The 25,714-nt window shown below is 48.2% G+C and overlaps 1 protein-coding gene across 3 annotated transcripts in view; it reads right to left on the bottom strand.

Moving 5' to 3' along the window:
• Window positions 1-18,923: 18,923 nt before the first annotated feature.
• Window positions 18,924-25,714, bottom strand: part of LOC137523126 (lymphocyte antigen 6 complex locus protein G6d-like) — a 53,530-nt gene continuing 46,739 nt past the window's right edge. For all 3 annotated transcript variants that reach the window (XM_068243358.1, XM_068243359.1, XM_068243357.1), the window contains 2 exons: window positions 22,552-22,701; window positions 18,924-19,835 (listed from right to left, as the gene is read on the bottom strand). In XM_068243358.1, the coding sequence (XP_068099459.1) occupies window positions 19,699-19,835; window positions 22,552-22,701 (287 nt within the window). In that variant the 3' untranslated portion in view covers window positions 18,924-19,698. The remainder of the gene's footprint in view (window positions 19,836-22,551; window positions 22,702-25,714) is intronic.

Genomic DNA, 25,714 nt, shown 5'->3' with positions numbered 1-25,714 from the left:
TTTATACTGAGGTCATCCAATGGGAGCAGACATGCAGATTCCCACACAGGTGAATGATAATCAGTCACAAGCTGACAGCAGGGAAAGACAGACAAAGCTATGCAGCTAGCATGGAAAGACATCAGAACTGCCTGAGCTGCAGCACTACTACTTCCAGCAACACCTGCTGCAGCAGCGATCATTACACTCAGATCACACAACTGGCTGGGACAGTACAGGTACTTCAAACGACTGTTGATACAGTGCGATCTCCTCCAGTCATGGACCTTCGCATGTCCGTACCGAAGAAGTTTTCTGGGCATAGATGTGACTTTCAGAATTTTAGGAATCGTGTGCTATCTTATTTTGGGTTGAGGCCTAACTTGTCAGGAACCGAGCACCAGAGGGTAACATTTATAAAGACCCCTTTGTCAGGAGATTCACAAACATGGGCATATAGTCTGCATTCAGAGCATGAGGCGTTATCCTAAGTTCAGGAATATTTTAAGGCCATGGCCATTATATATGATGATACGGATATTGCAACCACTGCTGAAAGGAAACTAAAGACCCTCAGGCAGGGTCGTAATCCGGTGGAGGTTTATGCTGCGGGGTTCAGGAAGTGGGCTGTGTCAGCTAGATGGGGAACATATGCATTGTTAGACTGTTTTCTGTCAGGATTGTCTGATGCAGTTTCTGATTTAATGTTAGGACATCCTGAGCCCAAATCCATAGACGACGCAATTTCTTTAGCAGTAAGGGTAGATCGCCGCTTACGCTATCAGAAACAGACCTGTGGTAGAAATGCTGTAAGATCTGTCTCCTATGCCTTCTCTCCACCCTCGTCACCTCCGCACGAGCCGATGCAAATAGGACACTCTAGGTTGACGCAAGTGGAAAAGAATCGCCGAAGGTCAGAAAGACTCTGTCTATACTGTGCTGAGGAGGGTCACATTGTCCAGAATTGTCCTAAGAAGTCGGGAAATGCTGCCGCCTAGGTGTAGTCAGAGGTAATACCCTAGGCGAGCAGTCTTTACCTCTAAACAATAATCGTCTCCTCCTTCCTTGTTCCATTACCTGGGAAGGTCAAACCATACCCACAGAAGCCTTTGTGGACTCCGGCTCTGCAGCCAATTTTATAGATTATGATTTTGTAAAAAAATTGGGGATTCCCTTACTCCCTTTAGACCGGCAGATTTTGGTCACAGTGGTTGATGACTCTCCGTTACAGTGTAGACAGCCTCTTTTTTTTCAGACCCCCTTATTATTGTGTAATATAGGGGTGTTACATAAAGAGAAATTACAGTTCTTTGTCCTGCAAATGGCAACCTCTACTATTATTCTTGGTATGCCCTGGTTGCAACTCATATAGTTACATAGTTACATAGTTATTTTGTTTGAAAAAAGACATACGTCCATCGAGTTCAACTAGTATAAAGTACAACACCAGCCTGCTCCCTCACATATCCCTGTTGATCCAGAGGAAGGCGAAAAAACCCTTACAAGGCATGGTCCAATTAGCCCCTAAAGGGAAAAATTCCTTCCCGACTCCAGATGGCAATCAGATAAAATCCCTGGATCAACATCATTAGGCATTACCTAGTAATTGTAGCCATGGATGTCTTTCAACGCAAGGAAAGCATCTAAGCCCCCTTTAAATGCAGGTATAGAGTTTGCCATATGACTTCCTGTGGCAATGCATTCCACATCTTAATCACTCTTACTGTAAAGAACCCTTTCCTAAATAAATGGTTAAAACGTTTTTCCTCCATGCGCAGATCATGTCCTCTAGTCCTTTGAGAAGGCCTAGGGACAAAAAGCTCATCCGCCAAGGTATTATATTGCCCTCTGATGTATTTATACATGTTAATTAGATCCCCTCTAAGGCGTCTTTTCTCTAGACTAAATAAACCCAGTTTATCTAACCTTTCTCGATAAGTGAGACCTTCCATCCCACGCATCAATTTTGTTGCTCGTCTCTGCACCTGCTCTAAAACGGCAATATCTTTTTGGTAATGTGGTGCCCAGAACTGAATTCCATATTCCAGATGTGGCCTTACTAGAGAGTTAAACAGGGGCAATATTATGCTAGCATCTCGAGTTTTTATTTCCCTTTTAATGCATCCCAAAATTTTGTTAGCTTTAGCTGCAGCTGCTTGGCATTGAGTACGATTATTTAACTTGTTGTCAATGAGTACTCCACTCCCCTCAGATTGACTGGGCTTCAGGTCAGCTACAGAGCTGGTCAACCCTTTGCCATCATCATTGTTTGGAGAGAGTTGCTGTTTGCGTCACCAAGATACAGGTCAAAGGGGTGCCAGTACAGTATGCAGAATTCGCTGACGTGTTCTGTCCCAAGTCTGCAGATAAACTCCCGCCTCACCGGAGTTTCGATTGTCCCATAGAATAAAGATCTGGTTGTATGCCCCCTAGAGGTCATCTTTATAATCTGTCAGGGCCCGAAAAAATGGCGATGCAGGAATACATTAAAGAAAACTTGGTCAAAGGCTTCATCCGTCCTTCCCGGTCATCAGCTGGGGCTGACTTCTTTTTCGTACAGAAAAAGGACGGTGGGCTTAGACCTTGCATTGACTATCATGGTTTAAATAAGATCACTGTAAAAATCGTTATCCGTTGCCAGTGCTGGGCGTAATGGAAAAATCTACGCTTACGGATCATTACGCGTAATTTTACGCTATTACGCATTACGGAATTACGCTTACGGCGTAGACATTCATTTACGGTACATTAAAGAAAACTTGGTCAAAGGCTTCATCCGTCCTTCCCGGTCATCAGCTGGGGCTGACTTCTTTTTCGTACAGAAAAAGGACGGTGGGCTTAGACCTTGCATTGACTATCGTGGTTTAAATAAGATCACTGTAAAAATCGTTATCCGTTGCCAGTGCTGGGCATAATGGAAAAATCTACGCTTACGGATCATTACGCGTAATTTTACGCTATTACGCATTACGGAATTACGCTTACGGCGTAGACATTCATTTACGGTACATGTCTGTAATTACGCATAGCCCTTACGCAATTACGCGTAAGAATACCGTAATTCAGGTTGTTACGTTATTGGCTTACGCGTAAATTCCTACTAGCAATTAATGCGGTCATGCTGCTAAGCGGAAAAGTTGACGCATGGATCAATGTTAGGTAGCCGCCGACTTTAAGGGTTAATAGCAAAGCTCCCTTAATTGCTAAGAGCCTCAAATTTGGAGAATATATTAAGGAGATCAGAAGGAATAAGAGGAAAAAAAAGTTTTCAAAAAGACCTTATAGTTTTTGAGAAAATCGATGTTAAAGTTTCAAAGGAAAAATATATACATTTAAAAACCCACTGACTTTAATGGTTAATAGCAAAGCCTGCTTAAAATTTAGGAACACCAAATTCACAGGGTATATTAAGGGGATCAGTGGGAATAAGAGGAATTTTTTTTTTTTTTTTTTTAAAGACCTTATAGTTTTTGAGAAAATCGATTTTTAAGTTTCAAGGGCAAAAATGTCTTTTAAATGCGGAAAATGTCAGTTTTTTTGAACAGGTAACAATAGTGTTTTATTTTCATAGATTCCCCCAAGTGGGAAGAGTTTTACTTACTTCGTTCTGAGTGTGGGAAAAATTAAAAGAAAACGACGTGGGGTCCCCCCTCCCAGACCTCTTTAACCCCTTGTCCCCCATGCAGGCTGGGATAGCCAGAATGCGGAGCACCGGCCGCGTGGGGCTCCGCACCCTGACTATACCAGCCCGCATGGTTCATGGATTGGGGGGTCTCGGAAGGGGAGGGGCAGCCAAGCTTTCCCCTCCCCCTCCGAGCCCTTGTCCAATCCAAGGACAAGGGGCTCTTCTCCATCTCCGATGGGCGGTGGAGGTGGAGGCCGCGATTTCCTGGGGGGGTTCATGGTGGCATCTGGGAGTCCCCTTTAAAAAGGGGTCCCCCAGATGCCCACCCCCCCTCCCAGGAGAAATGAGTATAGAGGTACTTGTACCCCTTACCCATTTCCTTTAAGAGTTAAAAGTAAATAAACACACAAACACATAGAAAAAGTATTTTAATTGAACAAAAAACATAATCACGAAAAAAGTCCTTTAATATTCTTAATTAACCATTAATACTTACCTGTCCCTTTAAAAGCCAGTTCCCACGCAATATCCTCGGAAATATACTAATCAGTTACAATGTAACAAAGTTGTTACAATGTAACAACTTTGTTACTTTGTAACTCCACCGCACCCGACGTCACTTGCCGTTCACCCGCCGGCCGCCGCATACACGCTAAGTCCCCGCCGGCTCCCGCTGTCCACTCCGCCCACACCTGTCACCCATATACATGCTGGCACCCATGGGTGCCAGCATGTATATAGGTGACATGTGGGAGAGGCGGGGAGGGCAGCGGAGCCGGCGGGACTTAGCGTCCTTCACCCGACAGAGCTCTGAGCTATATAGCTCAGAGCTCTCTAAGCATCTTTGTATTTGGGCTCCAAGGAGCCCCATTGGTCCTTAGCAGACCAATGGGGTTCCTTCTGATTTAAAGGAACCCCATTGGTCTGCTAAGGACCAATGGGGCTCCTTGGAGCCCAAATACAAAGATGCTTTAGAGAGCTCTGAGCTATATAGCTCAGAGCTCTGTCGGGTGCAGAACGCTAAGTCCCGCCGGCTCTCGCTGCCCTCCCCGCCTCTCCCACATGTCACCTATATACATGCTGGCACTAGTGTTGGGCGAACAGTGTTCGCCACTGTTCGGGTTCTGCAGAACATCACCCTGTTCGGGTGATGTTCGAGTTCGGCCGAACACCTGATGTTGTTCGGCCAAACCGTTCGGCCACATGGCCGAACTAAGAGCGCATGGCCGAACGTTCGGCTAGCGTTCTGATTGGCCGAACAGGTCACGTGGTTCGGACCCGAACGCGCTCTGATTGGCCGAACTGTCACGTGGTTCGGGTAAATAAATACCCGAACCACGTCATATTTCCGCCATTTGTCTGTGGGTTTAGCTTTGGGTAGGCAGGCAGGGTAGTTCGCGCTCCAGCCACGCTAGCCAGGGTCCCCCCAGTCATTGTGTCGCTGCTGGGAATAGTAGTACACCGCTCGCTCAGCATTCTGTTTACTGCCACTCTGTGTACCTCGCTCAGCCACACTATATAGCATTCTGTTTACTGTTCTGTGTCTGCTGGGAATAGTAGTACACCGCTCGCTCAGCCACACTATATAGCATTCTGTTTACTGCCACTCTGTGTACCTCGCTCAGCCACACTATATAGCATTCCGTTTACTGTTCTGTGTCTGCTGGGAATAGTAGTACACCGCTCGCTCAGCCACACTATATAGCATTCTGTTTACTGCCACTCTGTGTATCTCGCTCAGCCACACTATATAGCATTCTGTTTACTGTTCTGTGTCTGCTGGGAATAGTAGTACACTGCTCGCTCAGCCACACTATATAGCATTCTGTTTACTGCCACTCTGTGTACCTCGCTCAGCCACACTATATAGCATTCTGTTTACTGCCACTCTGTGTCTGCTGGGAATAGTAGTACACCGCTCACCCGCCACTGTATAGCATTGTGCTCTGTGTCGCTGCTGGGAATAGTGGTACACCGCTCACCCGCCACTGTATAGCATTGTGCTCTGTGTCGCTGCTGGGAATAGTGGTACACCGCTCACCCGCCACTGTATAGCATTGTGCTCTGTGTCGCTGCTGGGAATAGTGGTACACCGCTCACCCGCCACTGTATAGCATTGTGCTCTGTGTCGCTGCTGGGAATAGTCGTACACCGCTCAGCCACACTATATAGCATTCTGTTTACTGTTCTGTGTCTGCTGGGAATAGAAGTACAGCGCTCGCTCAGCCACACTATATAGCCTGGGATGTTGTGTCTCAAAAAGCGTGGCCTTCTCCTCCTGCGGCTCCTCCTGTTCCCTCACGTGTGCTGCTGCTGCTGGGTTAGCGTTTCCGGTCCCTGTTTATTGAACCTCTCATCTTTATTACATTTATGACTGCATGGCGGCAAAAAGCATTGCTATATCCGCAATCTATTTGTCCTCATGCAAGGCCTGGGATGTTGTGTCTCAAAAAGCGTGGCCTTCTCCTCCTGCGGCTCCTCCTGTTCCCTCACGTGTGCTGCTGCTGCTGCTGGGTTAGCGTTTCCGGTCCCTGTTTATTGAACCTCTCATCTTTATTACATTTATGACTGTATGGCGGCAAAAAGCATTGCTATATCCGCACGCTATTTGTCCTCATGCAAGGCCTGGGATGTTGTGTCTCAAAAAGCGTGGCCTTCTCCTCCTGCGGCTCCTCCTGTTCCCTCACGTGTGCTGCTGCTGCTGCTGCTGCTGGGTTAGCGTTTCCGGTCCCTGTTTATTGAACCTCTCATCTTTATTACATTTATGACTGCATGGCGGCAAAAAGCATTGCTATATCCGCAATCTATTTGTCCTCATGCAAGGCCTGGGATGTTGTGTCTCAAAAAGCGTGGCCTTCTCCTCCTGCGGCTCCTCCTGTTCCCTCACGTGTGCTGCTGCTGCTGCTGGGTTAGCGTTTCCGGTCCCTTTTCCTGGAACCTCTTCTCTGTATTACATTTATGACTGCATGGCGACAAAAAGCATGTTACCTGTGCAAAGAAACATGACATTTTCCACATTTAAAATACAGTTTTTCCTTTGAAACTTTACAATCAATTTTCTCAAAAACTATAAGCTCTTTTTCAAATATTTTTTTTCCTCTTGTACCCACTCCCAAGTTGCACATACCCTGCAAATTTGGGGTATGTAGCATGTAAGGAAGCTTTACAAAGCACGAAAGTTCGGGTCCCCATTGACTTCCATTATGTTCGGAGTTCGGCGCGAACACCCGAACATCGCGGCGATGTTCAGCGAACGTTTGCGAACCCGAACATCTAGGAGTTCGCCCAACACTAGCTGGCACCCATGGGTGCCAGCATGTATATGGGTGACAGGTGTGGGGGCGCAGTGGACGGTGGGAGCCGGCGGGGACTTAGCATGTATGCGGCGGCCGGCGGGTGAGCGGCAAGTGACGTCGGGTGCGGTGGAGTTACAAAGTAACAAAGTTGTTACATTGTAACAACTTTGTTACATTGTAACTGATTAGTATATTTCCGAGGATATTGCGTGGGAACTGGCTTTTAAAGGGACAGGTAAGTATTAATGGTTAATTAAGAATATTAAAGGACTTTTTTCGTGGTTATGTTTTTTGTTCAATTAAAATACTTTTTCTAAGTGTTTGTGTGTTTATTTACTTTTAACTCTTAAAGGAAATGGGTAAGGGGTACAAGTACCTCTATACTCATTTCTCCTGGGAGGGGGGGTGGGCATCTGGGGGACCCCTTTTTGGTAAGGTAACCATTCCCCTATAAGCAGTGTGCCATGTGTACGGGGCAGTGTCACCAGCCGGCTCTTGTGAGGAGGAGGAGGTAAGGTATATGCAGTGTAGTAAGGTAACCATTCCCCTATAAGCAGTGTGCCATGTTTACAGGGCAGTGTCACCAGCCGGCTCTTGTGAGGAGGAGGAGGTAAGGTATATGTGGTGTAGTAAGATGACCATTCTCCTATCAGCTGTGTGCCATGTGTACAGGGCAGTGTCACCAGCCAGCTCTTGTGAGGAGGAGGAGGTAAGGTATATGCGGTGTAGTAAGGTAACCATTCCCCTATAAGCAGTGTGCCATGTGTACGGGGCAGTGCCACCAGCCAGCTCTTGTGAGGAGGAGGAGGTAAGGTATATGTGGTGTAGTAAGGTAACCATTCCCCTATGAGCTGTGTGCCATGTGTATGGGGCAGTGTCACCAGCCGGCTCTTGTGAGGAGGAGGAGGTAAGGTATATGTGGTGTAGTAAGGTAACAATTCCCCTATAAGCAGTGTGCCATGTGTACGGGGCAGTGTCACCAGCCGGCACTTGTGAGGAGGAGGAGGAGGTAAGGTATATGCGGTGTAGTAAGGTAACCATTCCCCTATGAGCTGTGTGCCATGTGTATGGGGCAGTGTCACCAGCCAGCTCTTGTGAGGAGGAGGAGGAGGTAAGGTATATGCGGTGTAGTAAGGTAACCATTCCCCTATAAGCAGTGTGCCATGTGTACAGGGCACTGTCACCAGTCGGCTCTTGTGAGGAGGAGGAGGTAAGGTATATGTGGTGTAGTAAGGTAACCATTCCCCTATTAGCAGTGTGCCATGTGTACGCGGCAGTGTCACCAGCCAGCTCTTGTGAGGAGGAGGAGGTAAGGTATATGTGGTGTAGTAAGGTAACCATTCCCCTATACGCAGTGTGCCATGTGTACGGGGCAGTGTCACCAGCCGGCTCTTGTGAGGAGGAGGAGGTAAGGTATATGTGGTGTAGTAAGGTAACCATTCCCCTATAAGCAGTGTGCCATGTGTATGGGGCAGTGTCACCAGCCAGCTCTTGTGAGGAGGAGGAGGTAAGGTATATGTGGTGTAGTAAGGTAACCATTCCTCTATAAGCAGTGTGCCATGTGTACGGGGCAGTGTCACCAGCCAGCTCTTGTGAGGAGGAGGAGGTAAGGTATATGTGGTGTAGTAAGGTAACCATTCCCCTATAAGCAGTGTGCCATGTGTACGGGGCAGTGTCACCAGCCAGCTCTTGTGAGGAGAGGAGGTAAGGTATATGTGGTGTAGTAAGGTAACCATTCCCCTATAAGCAGTGTGCCATGTGTATGGGGCAGTGTCACCAGCCAGCTCTTGTGAGGAGGAGGAGGTAAGGTATATGTGGTGTAGTAAGGTAACCATTCCCCTATAAGCAGTGTGCCATGTGTATGGGGCAGTGTCACCAGCCAGCTCTTGTGAGGAGGAGGAGGTAAGGTATATGTGGTGTAGTAAGGTAACCATTCCCCTATAAGCAGTGTGCCATGTGTACGGGGCAGTGTCACCAGCCAGCTCTTGTGAGGAGGAGGAGGTAAGGTATATGCGGTGTAGTAAGGTAACCATTCCCCTATTAGCAGTGTGCCATGTGTACGCGGCAGTGTCACCAGCCAGCTCTTGTGAGGAGGAGGAGGTAAGGTATATGTGGTGTAGTAAGGTAACCATTACCCTATAAGCAGTGTGCCATGTGTACAGGGCAGTGTCACCAGCCAGCTCTTGTGAGGAGAGGAGGTAAGGTATATGTGGTGTAGTAAGGTAACCATTCCCCTATACGCAGTGTGCCATGTGTACAGGGCAGTGTCACCAGCCAGCTCTTGTGAGGAGGAGGAGGTAAGGTATATGTGGTGTAGTAAGGTAACCATTCCCCTATAAGCAGTGTGCCATGTGTACGGGGCAGTGTCACCAGCCGGCTCTTGTAATGAGGAGGAGGTAAGGTATATGTGGTGTAGTAAGGTAACCATTCCCCTATAAGCCGTGTGCCATGTGTACAGGGCAGTGTCACCAGCCAGCTCTTGTGAGGAGGAGGAGGTAAGGTATATGTGGTGTAGTAAGGTAACCATTCCCCTATAAGCAGTGTGCCATGTGTATGGGGCAGTGTCACCAGCCGGCTCTTGTGAGGAGGAGGAGGTAAGGTATATGTGGTGTAGTAAGGTAACCATTCCCCTATACGCAGTGTGCCATGTGTACCGGGCAGTGTCACCAGCCAGCTCTTGTGAGGAGGAGGAGGTAAGGTATATGTGGTGTAGTAAGGTAACCATTCCCCTATACGCAGTGTGCCATGTGTACCGGGCAGTGTCACCAGCCAGCTCTTGTGAGGAGGAGGAGGTAAGGTATATGTGGTGTAGTAAGGTAACCATTCCCCTATAAGCAGTGTGCCATGTGTACGGGGCAGTGTCACCAGCCAGCTCTTGTGAGGAGGAAGAGGTAAGGTATATGTGGTGTAGTAAGGTAACCATTCCCCTATAAGCAGTGTGCCATGTGTACGGGGCAGTGTCACCAGCCGGCTCTTGTGAGGAGGAGGAGGTAAGGTATATGTGGTGTAGTAAGGTAACCATTCCCCTATAAGCAGTGTGCCATGTGTACGGGGCAGTGTCACCAGCCGGCTCTTGTGAGGAGGAGGAGGTAAGGTATATGTGGTGTAGTAAGGTAACCATTCCCCTATAAGCCGTGGGCCATGTGTACGGGGCAGTGTCACCAGCCGGCTCTTGTGAGGAGGAGGAGGTAAGGTATATGTGGTGTAGTAAGGTAACCATTCCCCTATAAGCCGTGTGCCATGTGTACGGGGCAGTGTCACCAGCCGGCTCTTGTGAGGAGGAGGAGGTAAGGTATATGCGGTGTAGTAAGGTAACCATTCCCCTATAAGCCGTGTGCCATGTGTACGGGGCAGTGTCACCAGCCAGCTCTTGTGAGGAGGAGGAGGTAAGGTATATGTGGTGTAGTAAGGTAACCATTCCCCTATGAGCAGTGTGCCATGTGTACGGGGCAGTGTCACCAGTCGGCTCTTGTGAGGAGGAGGAGGTAAAGTATATGCGGTGTAGTAAGGTAACCATTCCCCTATACGCAGTGTGCCATGTGTACGGGGCAGTGTCACCAGCCAGCTCTTGTGAGGAGGAGGAGGTAAGGTATATGCGGTGTAGTAAGGTAACCATTCCCCTATACGCAGTGTGCCATGTGTACGGGGCAGTGTCACCAGCCAGCTCTTGTGAGGAGGAGGAGGTAAGGTATATGTGGTGTAGTAAGGTAACCATTCCCCTATAAGCAGTGTGCCATGTGTACGGGGCAGTGTCACCAGCCGGCTCTTGTGAGGAGGAGGAGGTAAGGTATATGTGGTGTAGTAAGGTAACCATTCCCCTATAAGCAGTGTGCCATGTGTACGGGGCAGTGTCACCAGCCGGCTCTTGTGAGGAGGAGGAGGTAAGGTATATGTGGTGTAGTAAGGTAACCATTCCCCTATTAGCAGTGTGCCATGTGTACGGGGCAGTGTCACCAGCCGGCTCTTGTGAGGAGGAGGAGGTAAGGTATATGTGGTGTAGTAAGGTAACCATTCCCCTATAAGCCGTGGGCCATGTGTACGGGGCAGTGTCACCAGCCGGCTCTTGTGAGGAGGAGGAGGTAAGGTATATGTGGTGTAGTAAGGTAACCATTCCCCTATAAGCCGTGTGCCATGTGTACGGGGCAGTGTCACCAGCCGGCTCTTGTGAGGAGGAGGAGGTAAGGTATATGCGGTGTAGTAAGGTAACCATTCCCCTATAAGCCGTGTGCCATGTGTACGGGGCAGTGTCACCAGCCAGCTCTTGTGAGGAGGAGGAGGTAAGGTATATGTGGTGTAGTAAGGTAACCATTCCCCTATGAGCAGTGTGCCATGTGTACGGGGCAGTGTCACCAGTCGGCTCTTGTGAGGAGGAGGAGGTAAAGTATATGCGGTGTAGTAAGGTAACCATTCCCCTATACGCAGTGTGCCATGTGTACGGGGCAGTGTCACCAGCCAGCTCTTGTGAGGAGGAGGAGGTAAGGTATATGTGGTGTAGTAAGGTAACCATTCCCCTATAAGCCGTGTGCCATGTGTACGGGGCAGTGTCACCAGCCGGCTCTTGTGAGGAGGAGGAGGTAAGGTATATGTGGTGTAGTAAGGTAACCATTCCCCTATGAGCAGTGTGCCATGTGTACGGGGCAGTGTCACCAGCCAGCTCTTGTGAGGAGGAGGAGGTAAGGTATATGTGGTGTAGTAAGGTAACCATTCCCCTATAAGCAGTGTGCCATGTGTACGGGGCAGTGTCACCAGCCGGCTCTTGTGAGGAGGAGGAGGTAAGGTACATGCGGTGTAGCATGGTAACCATTCCCCTATAAGCAGTGTGCCATGTGTACGGGGCAGTGTCACCAGCCGGCTCTTGTGAGGAGGAGGTAAGGTATATGTGGTGTAGTAAGGTAACCATTCCCCTATAAGCAGTGTGCCATGTGTACGGGGCAGTGTCACCAGCCGGCTCTTGTGAGGAGGAGGAGGTAAGGTATATGTGGTGTAGTAAGGTAACCATTCCCCTATACGCAGTGTGCCATGTGTACGGGGCAGTGTCACCAGCCAGCTCTTGTGAGGAGGAGGAGGTAAGGTATATGCGGTGTAGTAAGGTAACCATTCCCCTATGAGCAGTGTGCCATGTGTACGGGGCAGTGTCACCAGTCGGCTCTTGTGAGGAGGAGGAGGTAAAGTATATGCGGTGTAGTAAGGTAACCATTCCCCTATACGCAGTGTGCCATGTGTATGGGGCAGTGTCACCAGCCAGCTCTTGTGAGGAGGAGGAGGTAAGGTATATGCGGTGTAGTAAGGTAACCATTCCCCTATGTGCAGTGTGCCATGTGTACGGGGCAGTGTCACCAGCCGGCTCTTGTGAGGAGGAGGAGGTAAGGTATATGCGGTGTAGTAAGGTAACCATTCCCCTATAAGCAGTGTGCCATGTGTACGGGGCAGTGTCACCAGCCAGCTCTTGTGAGGAGGAGGAGGTAAGGTATATGTGGTGTAGTAAGGTAACCATTCCCCTATAAGCCGTGTGCCATGTGTACGGGGCAGTGTCACCAGCCAGCTCTTGTGAGGAGAGGAGGTAAGGTATATGTGGTGTAGTAAGGTAACCATTCCCCTATAAGCAGTGTGCCATGTGTACAGGGCACTGTCACCAGCCGGCTCTTGTGAGGAAGAGGAGGTAAGGTATGTGTGGTGTAGTAAGGTAACCATTCCCCTATAAGCAGTGTGCCATGTGTACGGGGCAGTGTCACCAGCCGGCTCTTGTGAGGAGGAGGAGGTAAGGTATATGTGGTGTAGTAAGGTAACCATTCCCCTATAAGCCGTGTGCCATGTGTACGGGGCAGTGTCACCAGCCAGCTCTTGTGAGGAGAGGAGGTAAGGTATATGTGGTGTAGTAAGGTAACCATTCCCCTATAAGCCGCGTGCCATGTGTACGGGGCAGTGTCACCAGCCGGCTCTTGTGAGGAGAGGAGGTAAGGTATATGTGGTGTAGTAAGGTAACCATTCCCCTATAAGCAGTGTGCCATGTGTACGGGGCAGTGTCACCAGCCGGCTCTTGTGAGGAGGAGGAGGTAAGGTATATGTGGTGTAGTAAGGTAACCATTCCCCTATAAGCAGTGTGCCATGTGTACGGGGCAGTGTCACCAGCCAGCTCTTGTGAGGAGGAGGAGGTAAGGTATATGTGGTGTAGTAAGGTAACCATTCCCCTATAAGCCGTGTGCCATGTGTACGGGGCAGTGTCACCAGCCGGCTCTTGTGAGGAGAGGAGGTAAGGTATATGTGGTGTAGTAAGGTAACCATTCCCCTATAAGCAGTGTGCCATGTGTACGGGGCAGTGTCACCAGCCAGCTCTTGTGAGGAGGAGGAGGTAAAGTATATGCGGTGTAGTAAGGTAACCATTCCCCTATAAGCCGTGTGCCATGTGTACGGGGCAGTGTCACCAGCCGGCTCTTGTGAGGAGAGGAGGTAAGGTATATGTGGTGTAGTAAGGTAACCATTCCCCTATAAGCCGTGTGCCATGTGTATGGGGCAGTGTCACCAGCCGGCTCTTGTGAGGAGAGGAGGTAAGGTATATGCGGTGTAGTAAGGTAACCATTCCCCTATGAGCAGTGTGCCATGTGTATGGGGCAGTGTCACCAGCCAGCTCTTGTGAGGAGGAGAAGGTAAGGTATATGCGGTGTAGTAAGGTAACCATTCCCCTATAAGCAGTGTGCCATGTGTACGGGGCAGTGTCACCAGCCGGCTCTTGTGAGGAGAGGAGGTAAGGTATATGTGGTGTAGTAAGGTAACCATTCCCCTATGAGCAGTGTGCCATGTGTACGGGGCAGTGTCACCAGCCAGCTCTTGTGAGGAGGAGGAGGTACGGTATATGCGGTGTAGTAAGGTAACCATTCCCCTATAAGCAGTGTGCCATGTGTACGGGGCAGTGTCACCAACCGGCTCTTGTGAGGAGAGGAGGTAAGGTATATGTGGTGTAGTAAGGTAACCATTCCCCTATGAGCAGTGTGCCATGTGTACGGGGCAGTGTCACCAGCCAGCTCTTGTGAGGAGGAGGAGGTAAGGTATATGTGGTGTAGTAAGGTAACCATTCCCCTATACGCCGTGTGCCATGTGTACGGGGCAGTGTCACCAGCCAGCTCTTGTGAGGAGAGGAGGTAAGGTATATGTGGTGTAGTAAGGTAACCATTCCCCTATAAGCAGTGTGCCATGTGTATGGGGCAGTGTCACCAGCCAGCTCTTGTGAGGAGGAGGAGGTAAGGTATATGTGGTGTAGTAAGGTAACCATTCCCCTATAAGCAGTGTGCCATGTGTACGGGGCAGTGTCACCAGCCAGCTCTTGTGAGGAGGAGGAGGTAAGGTATATGTTGTGTAGTAAGGTAACCATTCCTCTATAAGCAGTGTGCCATGTGTACGGGGCAGTGTCACCAGCCAGCTCTTGTGAGGAGGAGGAGGTAAGGTATATGTGGTGTAGAAAGGTAACCATTCCCCTATAAGCAGTGTGCCATGTGTATGGGGCAGTGTCACCAGCCAGCTCTTGTGAGGAGGAGGAGGTAAGGTATATGTGGTGTAGTAAGGTAACCATTCCCCTATAAGCAGTGTGCCATGTGTATGGGGCAGTGTCACCAGCCAGCTCTTGTGAGGAGGAGGAGGTAAGGTATATGTGGTGTAGTAAGGTAACCATTCCCCTATAAGCAGTGTGCCATGTGTACGGGGCAGTGTCACCAGCCAGCTCTTGTGAGGAGGAGGAGGTAAGGTATATGCGGTGTAGTAAGGTAACCATTCCCCTATTAGCAGTGTGCCATGTGTACGCGGCAGTGTCACCAGCCGGCTCTTATGAGGAGAGGAGGTAAGGTATATGTGGTGTAGTAAGGTAACCATTCCCCTATGAGCAGTGTGCCATGTGTACGGGGCAGTGTCACCAGCCAGCTCTTGTGAGGAGGAGGAGGTAAGGTATATGCGGTGTAGTAAGGTAACCATTCCCCTATAAGCAGTGTGCCATGTGTACGGGGCAGTGTCACCAGCCGGCTCTTGTGAGGAGAGGAGGTAAGGTATATGTGGTGTAGTAAGGTAACCATTCCCCTATGAGCAGTGTGCCATGTGTACGGGGCAGTGTCACCAGCCAGCTCTTGTGAGGAGGAGGAGGTAAGGTATATGCGGTGTAGTAAGGTAACCATTCCCCTATAAGCAGTGTGCCATGTGTACAGGGCAGTGTCACCAGCCAGCTCTTGTGAGGAGGAAGAGGTAAGGTATATGTGGTGTAGTAAGGTAACCATTCCCCTATAAGCAGTGTGCCATGTGTACGGGGCAGTGTCACCAGCCAGCTCTTGTGAGGAGGAGGAGGTAAGGTATATGTGGTGTAGTAAGGTAACCATTCCCCTATAAGCAGTGTGCCATGTGTACGGGGCAATGTCACCAGCCAGCTCTTGTGAGGAGGAGGAGGTAAGGTATATGTGGTGTAGTAAGGTAACCATTCCCCTATAAGCAGTGTGCCATGTGTATGGGGCAGTGTCACCAGCCAGCTCTTGTGAGGAGGAGGAGGTAAGGTGTATGTGGTGTAGTAAGGTAACCATTCCCCTATGAGCAGTGTGCCATGTGTACGGGGCAGTGTCACCAGCCAGCTCTTGTGAGGAGGAGGAGGTAAAGTATATGCGGTGTAGTAAGGTAACCATTCCCCTATACGCAGTGTGCCATGTGTACGGGGCAGTGTCACCAGCCAGCTCTTGTGAGGAGGAGGAGGTAAGGTATATGCGGTGTAGTAAGGTAACCATTCCCCTATAAGCCGTGTGCCATGTGTACGGGGCAGTGTCACCAGCCGGCTCTTGTGAGGAGAGGAGGTAAGGTATATGTGGTGTAGTAAGGTAACCATTCCCCTATGAGCAGTGTGCCATGTGTATGGGGCAGTGTCACCAGCCAGCTCTTGTGAGGAGGAGGAGGTAAGGTATATGCGGTGTAGTAAGGTAACCATTCCCCTATAAGCTGTGTGCCATGTGTACGGGGCAGTGTCACCAGCCGGGTCTTGTGAGGAGGAGGAGGTAAGGTATATGTGGTGTAGTAAGGTAACCATTCCCCTATAAGCCGTGTGCCATGTGTATGGGGCAGTGTCACCAGCCGGCTCTTGTGAGGAGGAGGAGGTAAGGTATATGTGGTGTAGTAAGGTAACCATTCCCCTATAAGCCGTGTGCTATGTGTACGGGGCAGTGTCACCAGCCGGCTCTTGTGAGGAGGAGGAGGTAAGGTATATGTGGTGTAGTAAGGTAACCATTCCCCTATAAGCAGTGTGCCATGTGTACAGGGCACTGTCACCAGTCGGCTCTTGTGAGGAGGAGGAGGTAAGGTATATGTGGTGTAGTAAGGTAACCATTCCCCTATACGCAGTGTGCCATGTGTACGGGGCAGTGTCACCAGCCAGCTCTTGTGAGGAGGAGGAGGTAAGGTATATGCAGTGTAGTAAGGTAACCATTCCCCTATAAGCAGTGTGCCATGTGTACGGGGCAGTGTCACCAGCCAGCTCTTGTGAGGAGGAGGAGGTAAGGTATATGTGGTGTAGTAAGGTAACCATTCCCCTATAAGCAGTGTGCCATGTGTACGGGGCAGTGTCACCAGCCGGCTCTTGTGAGGAGAGGAGGTAAGGTATATGTGGTGTAGTAAGGTAACCATTCCCCTATAAGCAGTGTGCCATGTGTATGGGGCAGTGTCACCAGCCAGCTCTTGTGAGGAGGAGGAGGTAAGGTATATGTGGTGTAGTAAGGTAACCATTCCCCTATACGCAGTGTGCCATGTGTACGGGGCAGTGTCACCAGCCAGCTCTTGTGAGAAGAGGAGGTAAGGTATATGTGGTGTAGTAAGGTAACCATTCCCCTATAAGCAGTGTGCCATGTGTATGGGGCAGTGTCACCAGCCAGCTCTTGTGAGGAGGAGGAGGTAAGGTATATGTGGTGTAGTAAGGTAACCATTCCCCTATAAGCAGTGTGCCATGTGTACGGGGCAGTGTCACCAGCCAGCTCTTGTGAGGAGGAGGAGGTAAGGTATATGTTGTGTAGTAAGGTAACCATTCCTCTATAAGCAGTGTGCCATGTGTACGGGGCAGTGTCACCAGTCGGCTCTTGTGAGGAGGAGGAGGTAAGGTATATGTGGTGTAGTAAGGTAACCATTCCCCTATAAGCAGTGTGCCATGTGTACGGGGCAGTGTCACCAGCCAGCTCTTGTGAGGAGGAGGAGGTAAGGTATATGTGGTGTAGTAAGGTAACCATTCCCCTATAAGCAGTGTGCCATGTGTACGGGGCAGTGTCACCAGCCAGCTCTTGTGAGGAGGAGGAGGTAAGGTATATGTTGTGTAGTAAGGTAACCATTCCTCTATAAGCAGTGTGCCATGTGTACGGGGCAGTGTCACCAGTCGGCTCTTGTGAGGAGGAGGAGGTAAGGTATATGTGGTGTAGTAAGGTAACCATTCCCCTATAAGCAGTGTGCCATGTGTACGGGGCAGTGTCACCAGCCAGCTCTTGTGAGGAGGAGGAGGTAAGGTATATGTGGTGTAGTAAGGTAACCATTCCCCTATAAGCAGTGTGCCATGTGTACAGGGCAGTGTCACCAGCCAGCTCTTGTGAGGAGAGGAGGTAAGGTATATGTGGTGTAGTAAGGTAACCATTCCCCTATAAGCAGTGTGCCATGTGTATGGGGCAGTGTCACCAGCCAGCTCTTGTGAGGAGAGGAGGTAAGGTATATGTGGTGTAGTAAGGTAACCATTCCCCTATAAGCAGTGTGCCATGTGTACGGGGCAGTGTCACCACCAGCCAGCTCTTGTGAGGAGGAGGAGGTAAGGTATATGTGGTGTAGTAAGGTAACCATTCCCCTATAAGCAGTGTGCCATGTGTACGGGGCAGTGTCACCAGCCAGCTCTTGTGAGGAGGAGGAGGTAAGATATATGTGGTGTAGTAAGGTAACCATTCCCCTATAAGCCGTGTGCCATGTGTACGGGGCAGTGTCACCAGCCAGCTCTTGTGAGGAGGAGGAGGTAAGGTATATGTGGTGTAGTAACGTAACCATTCCCCTATGCGCAGTGTGCCATGTGTACGGGGCAGTGTCACCAGCCAGCTCTTGTGAGGAGGAGGAGGTAAGGTATATGTGGTGTAGTAAGGTAACCATTCCCCTATAAGCAGTGTGCCATGTGTACGGGGCAGTGTCACCAGCCAGCTCTTGTGAGGAGGAGGAGGTAAGGTATATGCGGTGTAGTAAGGTAACCATTCCCCTATGAGCAGTGTGCCATGTGTACAGGGCAGTGTCACCAGCCGGCTCTTGTGAGGAGGAGGTAAGGTATATGTGGTGTAGTAAGGTAACCATTCCCCTATAAGCAGTGTGCCATGTGTACAGGGCACTGTCACCAGCCGGCTCTTGTGAGGAGGAGGAGGTAAGGTATATGTGGTGTAGTAAGGTAACCATTCCCCTATGTGCAGTGTGCCATGTGTACGGGGCAGTGTCACCAGCCAGCTCTTGTGAGGAGGAGGAGGTAAGGTATATGTGGTGTAGTAAGGTAACCATTCCCCTATAAGCCGTGTGCCATGTGTACAGGGCAGTGTCACCAGCCGGCTCTTGTGAGGAGGAGGAGGTAAGGTATATGCGGTGTAGTAAGGTAACCATTCCCCTATTAGCAGTGTGCCATGTGTACGCGGCAGTGTCACCAGCCAGCTCTTGTGAGGAGGAGGAGGTAAGGTATATGTGGTATAGTAAGGTAACCATTCCCCTATGAGCAGTGTGCCATGTGTACGGGGCACTGTCACCAGCCGGCTCTTGTGAGGAGAGGAGGTAAGGTATATGTGGTGTAGTAAGGTAACCATTCCCCTATGAGCAGTGTGCCATGTGTACGGGGCAGTGTCACCAGCCGGCTCTTGTGAGGAGAGGAGGTAAGGTGTATGTGGTGTAGTAAGGTAACCGTAGTAGTAGTAAAAGTAGTGGAGTGCTCTATTAGCCAATAGAGACAGACTTTACACAGCTTTATAGAGAATATATTTGTGGAAACAAAACATTCCATGCATAATATAGCTTTATTTTCTGATCACAATTACATACCAATAGCAACAAGAGCGTCACATAATATCCTAAAGCGATGTTGGTGTATTGCTGTATGATGGATGATGGATGGGAGGGGAAAGGAGAAAGAAGGGACATAAAAAAAAAAAAGAGGAGAAGGAATATCTGTCTAGGCCTCCACACTGTTGGCTGCCCTTATCTTTACCACCCTCTGTCCTCTAACCTGCACTATGTGCTTCATTCCCATCTCTCCTACTGCAGCTGTTAGCCATCACTCATCACCTCTTCACCTGCCCTACCTAACCCACATTGTGCGCCTCCCAGTCATGTCATCTGACACACCTACTGTGGCACTACCTAAGGCCAGTCTGTGCTTCCCTGTTGTTCTTCCCCCCACCCCTATGGTCTGTGTTCCCCCTCTATGCTCACCATTCCCATCAAGTCCTATTGTCTGCTTCTTCCCATCTGTAACAACCCCACCCACCTGTTCTGCCCATGCCCATGTATGGTCCCTCCTCTTTTTACCTACTAACCCATACTGACTTCCTTATCAACCTTGGCTGACCTTGGTAACCTGTCTACCGACTGCCCCTTCCCTGCCCATAAATCTCTGATAAACCCGTTACTGTCAGTAATTAATCGCATCCTACTTGTTCCCACATTGTATTGTGTTCAGATCATTCAAGCAAAGCATAAGTATAATTCAGTAATCAATGTTCATGCATTAATAATTGTAATGTGAAGCGGCCATGCTTTCTGATCTAATGGTAGATGCCGTGTGACTTGTACAGGTTACACCACAGTGGCTGGAGGATCGTAGTAGTTTTGATTGTAGGAGTAAAATGCCAGACCGGCCAGACTGGTGTAGTCAGAGTGGCTCAAATCAGGAGATACACATCCCTGTGCTGAAAAATCAGCTTTAACTCCGTCTGAAAAAAAAAAATTCCCAGGTCAACAAAAGAACTATGGATACTTAACCATTTCCCAACCATAGTTTTTTTCCCCTTAAAAACCAGAGCCATTTTTTTCCTGTGCACTGTCTACTTGTGTATGTGTTTTTTTAATTTCAGCTTGTGAATAAATACTGGCATCTTATCAATGCTTTCTTTAATTCATTACAGGCACTGTGATTGGTTTTGGGAACTTATGTTCCCATTCACGGATCACAGACCAGAGGGATGGTGACTGAGGCAAATGGGAGCAAACACGCGATCACAGCCAGACGGGTAAATAAACATATGCATATCTACTCCACTGGTGCACAAGTGAAGTCTTAAAGGACGTAGATATGCGGAGTAGTGGTGGGGAAGTGGTGGCCGAATTTGGAAATTCCAGAAGTAAAACATTTTAAATGCAAGTCATCATCAGCCCAATCACACATTCAGCTTAGATTGCGCTGCACATCTATGCAGTCTTTACAGCATTATGATGCACAGCCAATCAGCATCAGCCCCGCCTCCTTCTGGTGACTCATTCAGCTCTGCTCTTTCAGGTCACATAACCACATTTCAATACATGATGACTCTTTTCTCACAAAGGGCTGTGTGCACTAAACTGTATTAAGCAACATAAAGGGCTTGATTCACAAAAGAGTGCTAACTGTTATCACGGCCGTTTTCGCGCGAATTTTCGCATTGCGCGCAAACGCGAATTTTCGCGCGGAAACGTTATCTTTTGTGATTCACACACCACATACGGCACTTGTGGTGGGTATATGCGGCGATTGGTCGGGATTCTGTCGTTCTTTTACCAGCGGTCTCTGGCCCTTTAAGGGGGCAGAGACCGCTGGTACTTAAGTGGTTAAGCTTTGGGTGGTGCTGCAAATTTTCATCAAGTCTAATTCACAGATGTTATTACATTTATTAATATTATATTTCATTTAAAATTGCCACAACTAAAGGATAAGTTCTTTTTACTTGATGATTAATTGTGTCCCTAGAAAACAAATACATATTGCTAGGTTCACAGTGGAAGTTGCATCCCATCCCCTATAAAAAAACTGAAATGCAATGCAATGGAATGAAAAAGTTGTACCGCACATTATGTGACCTTTAGGTTATATACAGTGAAGCATATAGTCAATGACTAGTATGCTTCACTGCCTCTGTTAACGCACATGTTATGCGGTAATGAGGAGCTCCGGAATTCTGTAGTGCTTTGAATCCCAACACACCACATGCGCTCTGAACAGACTCATAACTGCAATGCAATATTCTGCATTATGATGCCCCCATAAAGTTGCATCTCGAAAAAAATAGTAATTTCAATTACGCATAATTATGATTTTAAAACTGCATTGACTGCGTACAATCCGTTTGTAAATTCCGCGTGTGTTTGAAAAATTACAAATGTGAATGTTGTAAATGTTTTTTCCCACACCAGTTGAAAAAATACAGTCACACAAACTAGAAACAAGTGGAAATGAGCCTAAAAAAAAAAAAATATCAAATTTTTTTTATAGTTTTTGAGAAAACTGATTTGAAAAAAATAAAGAAACAATGGGCTTGATTCACAAAGCGGTGCTAACTGTTTAGCACGGGTGTGCTAAACAGTTGGCACGTGAAGTGCCGTTCGCGGACTTTTGCGCACGCAAAGTGCCGCGATTAGCGCAATAGCGGACTTTTGCGCAAAAGTCCGCGATCGCGCGAATCGCGGCACTTTGCGCGCGCAAAAGTCCGCGACCGGCACTTCACGTTCCAACTGTTTAGCACCGCTTTGTGAATCAAGCCCGATGTGTTTTGAACTTGGTAAAATGAGATTTTTCAGTGGTACACTTTGATATATAACAAGATCTGCATAAACATTTTATACACGGTCAAATCTTAACATTTACAACGTATGTTAACACAAACAGATAAGAAGTATGTTTCTTCTAGAGTAAAATGTGCCATAAATTAGTTTTCTCCTATGTTGATGTTTCTTACAGTAGGTATGAGAAATCTGAGTTTTTGGTCTATCCCATCTCCTCATAGGGGATTCTCAGGGTTTTGTGAATTTTAAAAGCACTTCGTAATGGCAGTTGCTCCATCCAACTGCCAAAAACCAGCGACCAGGGAGGTTGGATAGCATCACATATAATAAAGCCCCTGCACCTCTGCATCCTCCCGTGTCCCTGTGTCCCTGCGTCCGTGCTTTTTTTCTCTCCCCCATTGTGCCTCCTTCTGTCCCCTTTGTGCCTCCTTCTGTCCCCTGTGTGCCTCCTTCAGTTCCCCTATGTGCCTCCTTCAGTTCCCCTGTGCCTCCTTCTTTCCTCCTGTGCATACTTTTGTCCCCCTTTGTGTCTCAGTCTGTCCCCATTGTGCCGCCTCCTGCCCCACTTAGTGCCTCCTTCTGTCCCCCTGAGTGCCTCCTTCTGTCCCCCTGTGCATCCCTATGTCCCCCTGTGTGCCTTCTTCCTTACATGTATTTTCTTTGTTAAATGTATTTTCTAGTGTAACGCTTTTGCAATAAGTGTAATTTCCGGTGAAACGCTACCGCAGTAAAATTATTTCCTGGTGAAACACTGCCGCATTAAGATTATTTTCATGGGGGGCGCCATTGGGGCGGGGCGCCACAGGTTTCTCGCCTGGAGTGACAAAATGGCTAGAGGCACCCCTGGTAATAATGACACTATATAAGTAATTGAAAAATATGAAGATCCCTTACCAGGCTTTAAAACAGTTCCTACAAGATTTAAGCACTTGTCATCAGTTCCTGGACAGATTGTTGCGATATCGGCCTCACATCCACCTAATGTGTTTATTTCAAAGCAAGCTGGACACTCGGGACCCAGATGTTCACTGTTGTCATATGGCACTGCAAAAATACACAAGATTAATACATGGAAACATAGAACACATATTTGTCTCACCACTCGAAGGCCCATATGCAATTCACTTTTTCACCTAAGTTTTCTCCCAGGTGATATTTATACAACTTGTAAAAAAAAAATCTTTTTTCACCACCAGCAAGCAAATACTCAAAATAATTTTGACAGTATATTTTCACCTACTTTTAGATACTTTTTCCATTACACAATGCTAAAAAGGTCATTTAAATTGAAGATGAAATATTATCTCCTAGGAGAAAACTCAGGAGAAACAGTGAATTGCATCTGGTCCTAACTGTGCAACGTCAATATGAATCCACACATAGAAAACAAGAGAAACGGCAATGATCTCGACTATAGCATGGCTTCCAATCTATCAACTGAAACTGAACTGTATGAATTAGTCAGACAGTGGCGGCTCCAGCCTCAGATTTTTTGGTGAGCACAAGGGGGGCATGATGGCGGCTGATGGGGGCCCATTCTACTGTATGTGGCTGTCTGCATTATTTCCTGTTCAGCTAAATGCATTAGACTTGACCGCCCATGTTCATCAAGGGGCGGGTTTACACTGAATGTATGTTTTCATGCACATAAACATAGGGATGTCAGAAATGCCCAATACCGATTCTGCAGAAAATCCATTTTCCCATTTTCAGTTTTCCCGCTTTCTGATTTTCCATTTTTCTGATTTCCAAGGAGTATTTTATTACTAGTAATTTTTTTTTTTTTTTGCATCAGAATTGTGTTGATCAAACACCCAGATGTTCAGGTTCGGGTCAGCTCGGCCGAACATCGTCCATATGTTCGGTATATTCGGCCGAACACCGAACCCTATTGAAGTCTATGGGGACCCGAGCCGTGGGGCGCTGCAGAGCTGGAGGGATAGCGGGCAGGAAGGGGGTATTGGGCCTAGTGGTGGGGAGGGGGGATGGACCCTCCCCTCCCTCACCTGGGTCCCCCAACCTCCGCTCCCCTCCAGCTTTAAAAAGTTAAGTAGCATCCGCTACTATTAAGAGGTAACGGGCGAGGATCACTCACCTCTTCCGGTTCCAGCGTGCGCTTCACTGACGTCACTTCCTGCAACGCCGTCCACTTACAATACATTGGGCGATGTTGCAGGAAGTGACATCAGTGGAATGCACACTGGCACTGGAAGAGGTGAGTGATCCCTGCCCGTTACCTCTTAATAGTAGCTGATGCTACTTAACTTTTTAAAGCTGGATGGGAGCGGAGGTCAGGGGATCCAGGTGAGGGAGGGGAGGGTCCGTCTCCCCTCCCCGCCGCTAGGCCCAATACCCCCTTCCTGCCCACTACCTCTCCAGCTAGGGGCCCCGAACAGCGCGGCCAAGCACCAAGAGGTCCTCGGATAGGTTCGAGCCGAACCCGAACACCGCATTATTCGGGGAATAACGAACAGTGTCGAACACTGTTCGATCAACACTACATCAGAAGATGCAAGAAAAATGAAAAAAAAAAACGGAAAAAAAAAACAGAAATCGGAAAAACGGAAAGCAGAAATCGCAAAACGGAAAGCAGAAATCGGTAAAACAGAAAATCAGTCTACAATTAAAATTTTGCGTTCTCTGATTGGTCTATTGCTTCCGAGTTCTGTGTTTGGTTAAAATTACAGAGTTGCACTAAGTATACAAAAAGGGCTGGCACCACAGAATAAAAATAAGCTCGTTATTGAAATGCCATTAAAGAGACTCTGTAACAAAATTTTGAGCCTTATTTCTTCTATCCTATAAGTTCCTATACCTGTTCTAATGTGGTCTGTCTTACTGCAGCCTTTCCTAGTTGCACTGTCTCTGTAATAAATCTTATCTCCTTTCCTCTGTTGTGTCTGTCGGGCTGAGGCTGGAATGTGTGGAATGTGCAGCACTGCTTGTCATTGGCAGAAGCTTTACACACCCTCTCCAAGCACTGCATGAGTCACACAGTAAGCTGTTCACAGAGTGTTTAGAAGCCATGTTTTTTGTTTGTAAACACTGCCTAAAACTGGCAATTACAAGCCAGGATTGCAGCAGAGAGTCGCAGAAACAGCACAGAGGGGCCCAGGAGAACATAATGAAGAGAATGGTATGCTTTTTATTGTAAGAATTTTAGAGTACTGATTCTCTTTAAAATGACATAATAATAAAAAAAAAAAAATAGGCTTTGGCAGCGACAGTCCGCTGTTTCGATAGCTCTTTCTCAAGCCACTCAGCCTAGAGGCAGGGCTGTCACGGCCAAAGCCTATTTTATTTTACTATGATGTCATTTTAATGGCATTTCAATAAAGAGCTTATTTTTATTCTATGGTGCCAGCCCTTTTTGTATGCATGCTGTATGGGCCTCATTGGTACTGAGACCTTTGGCTTGGGCACGCAGGGATTCCTCCTTTTACTCAGTGCTCCTCCACTCCACGATTTTTAGAGTTGCACTAAATAAGATTTCCACGGAATAGCTATATCTATATATCAAGCAGTCAATATTGTCTTACTGAAGCACACTTATTGAATTCCACATTATCCAATATTTCATGCTGAATTTAATTACTGTACCTTATTAATGAAAGGCTACTTTAGCTGTGCTTATTGAACATTGTTTTTTTTATTTTTTACCGTTCTTGGCTCCAGTTGTGCACAACAGGAGCCCGGAGTAAGCAAGGCTTTATATCCATGCACGAAAAAAGTGTAAGTGCATAAACACCCTACAAAAACGTGCGTGAGCAGCCCCAGGCCTTTGGCGCAGGGGGCTTGTGGGTCCTCCAACACCCGAAGGATTGGAGGACCCCAACTTGCCCTGTGGTTACCCACAGGGCCTCTGGCCATGTGGCCGCCCACATGGTCTGGGTGGCTCCCCCAAGAGGGAGCTGGGTCAGGGACCGAAATCCCCAGAGGACAAGTCCCCAGTGCCAGCAAGCTGGCCCCGACCTTGCGGCCAGCATTATATTGTTACTGGAAGTTGGAAAGGACTTTGCAGTAGTCCAGACTAGAGAAAATGTGAGCAAAGCATGTA

The sequence above is a fragment of the Hyperolius riggenbachi genome, chromosome 6 (assembly GCF_040937935.1).
Source record: "Hyperolius riggenbachi isolate aHypRig1 chromosome 6, aHypRig1.pri, whole genome shotgun sequence".
NCBI lineage: Eukaryota > Metazoa > Chordata > Amphibia > Anura > Hyperoliidae > Hyperolius > Hyperolius riggenbachi.
This window is presented reverse-complemented; position numbering and strand designations above follow the sequence as displayed.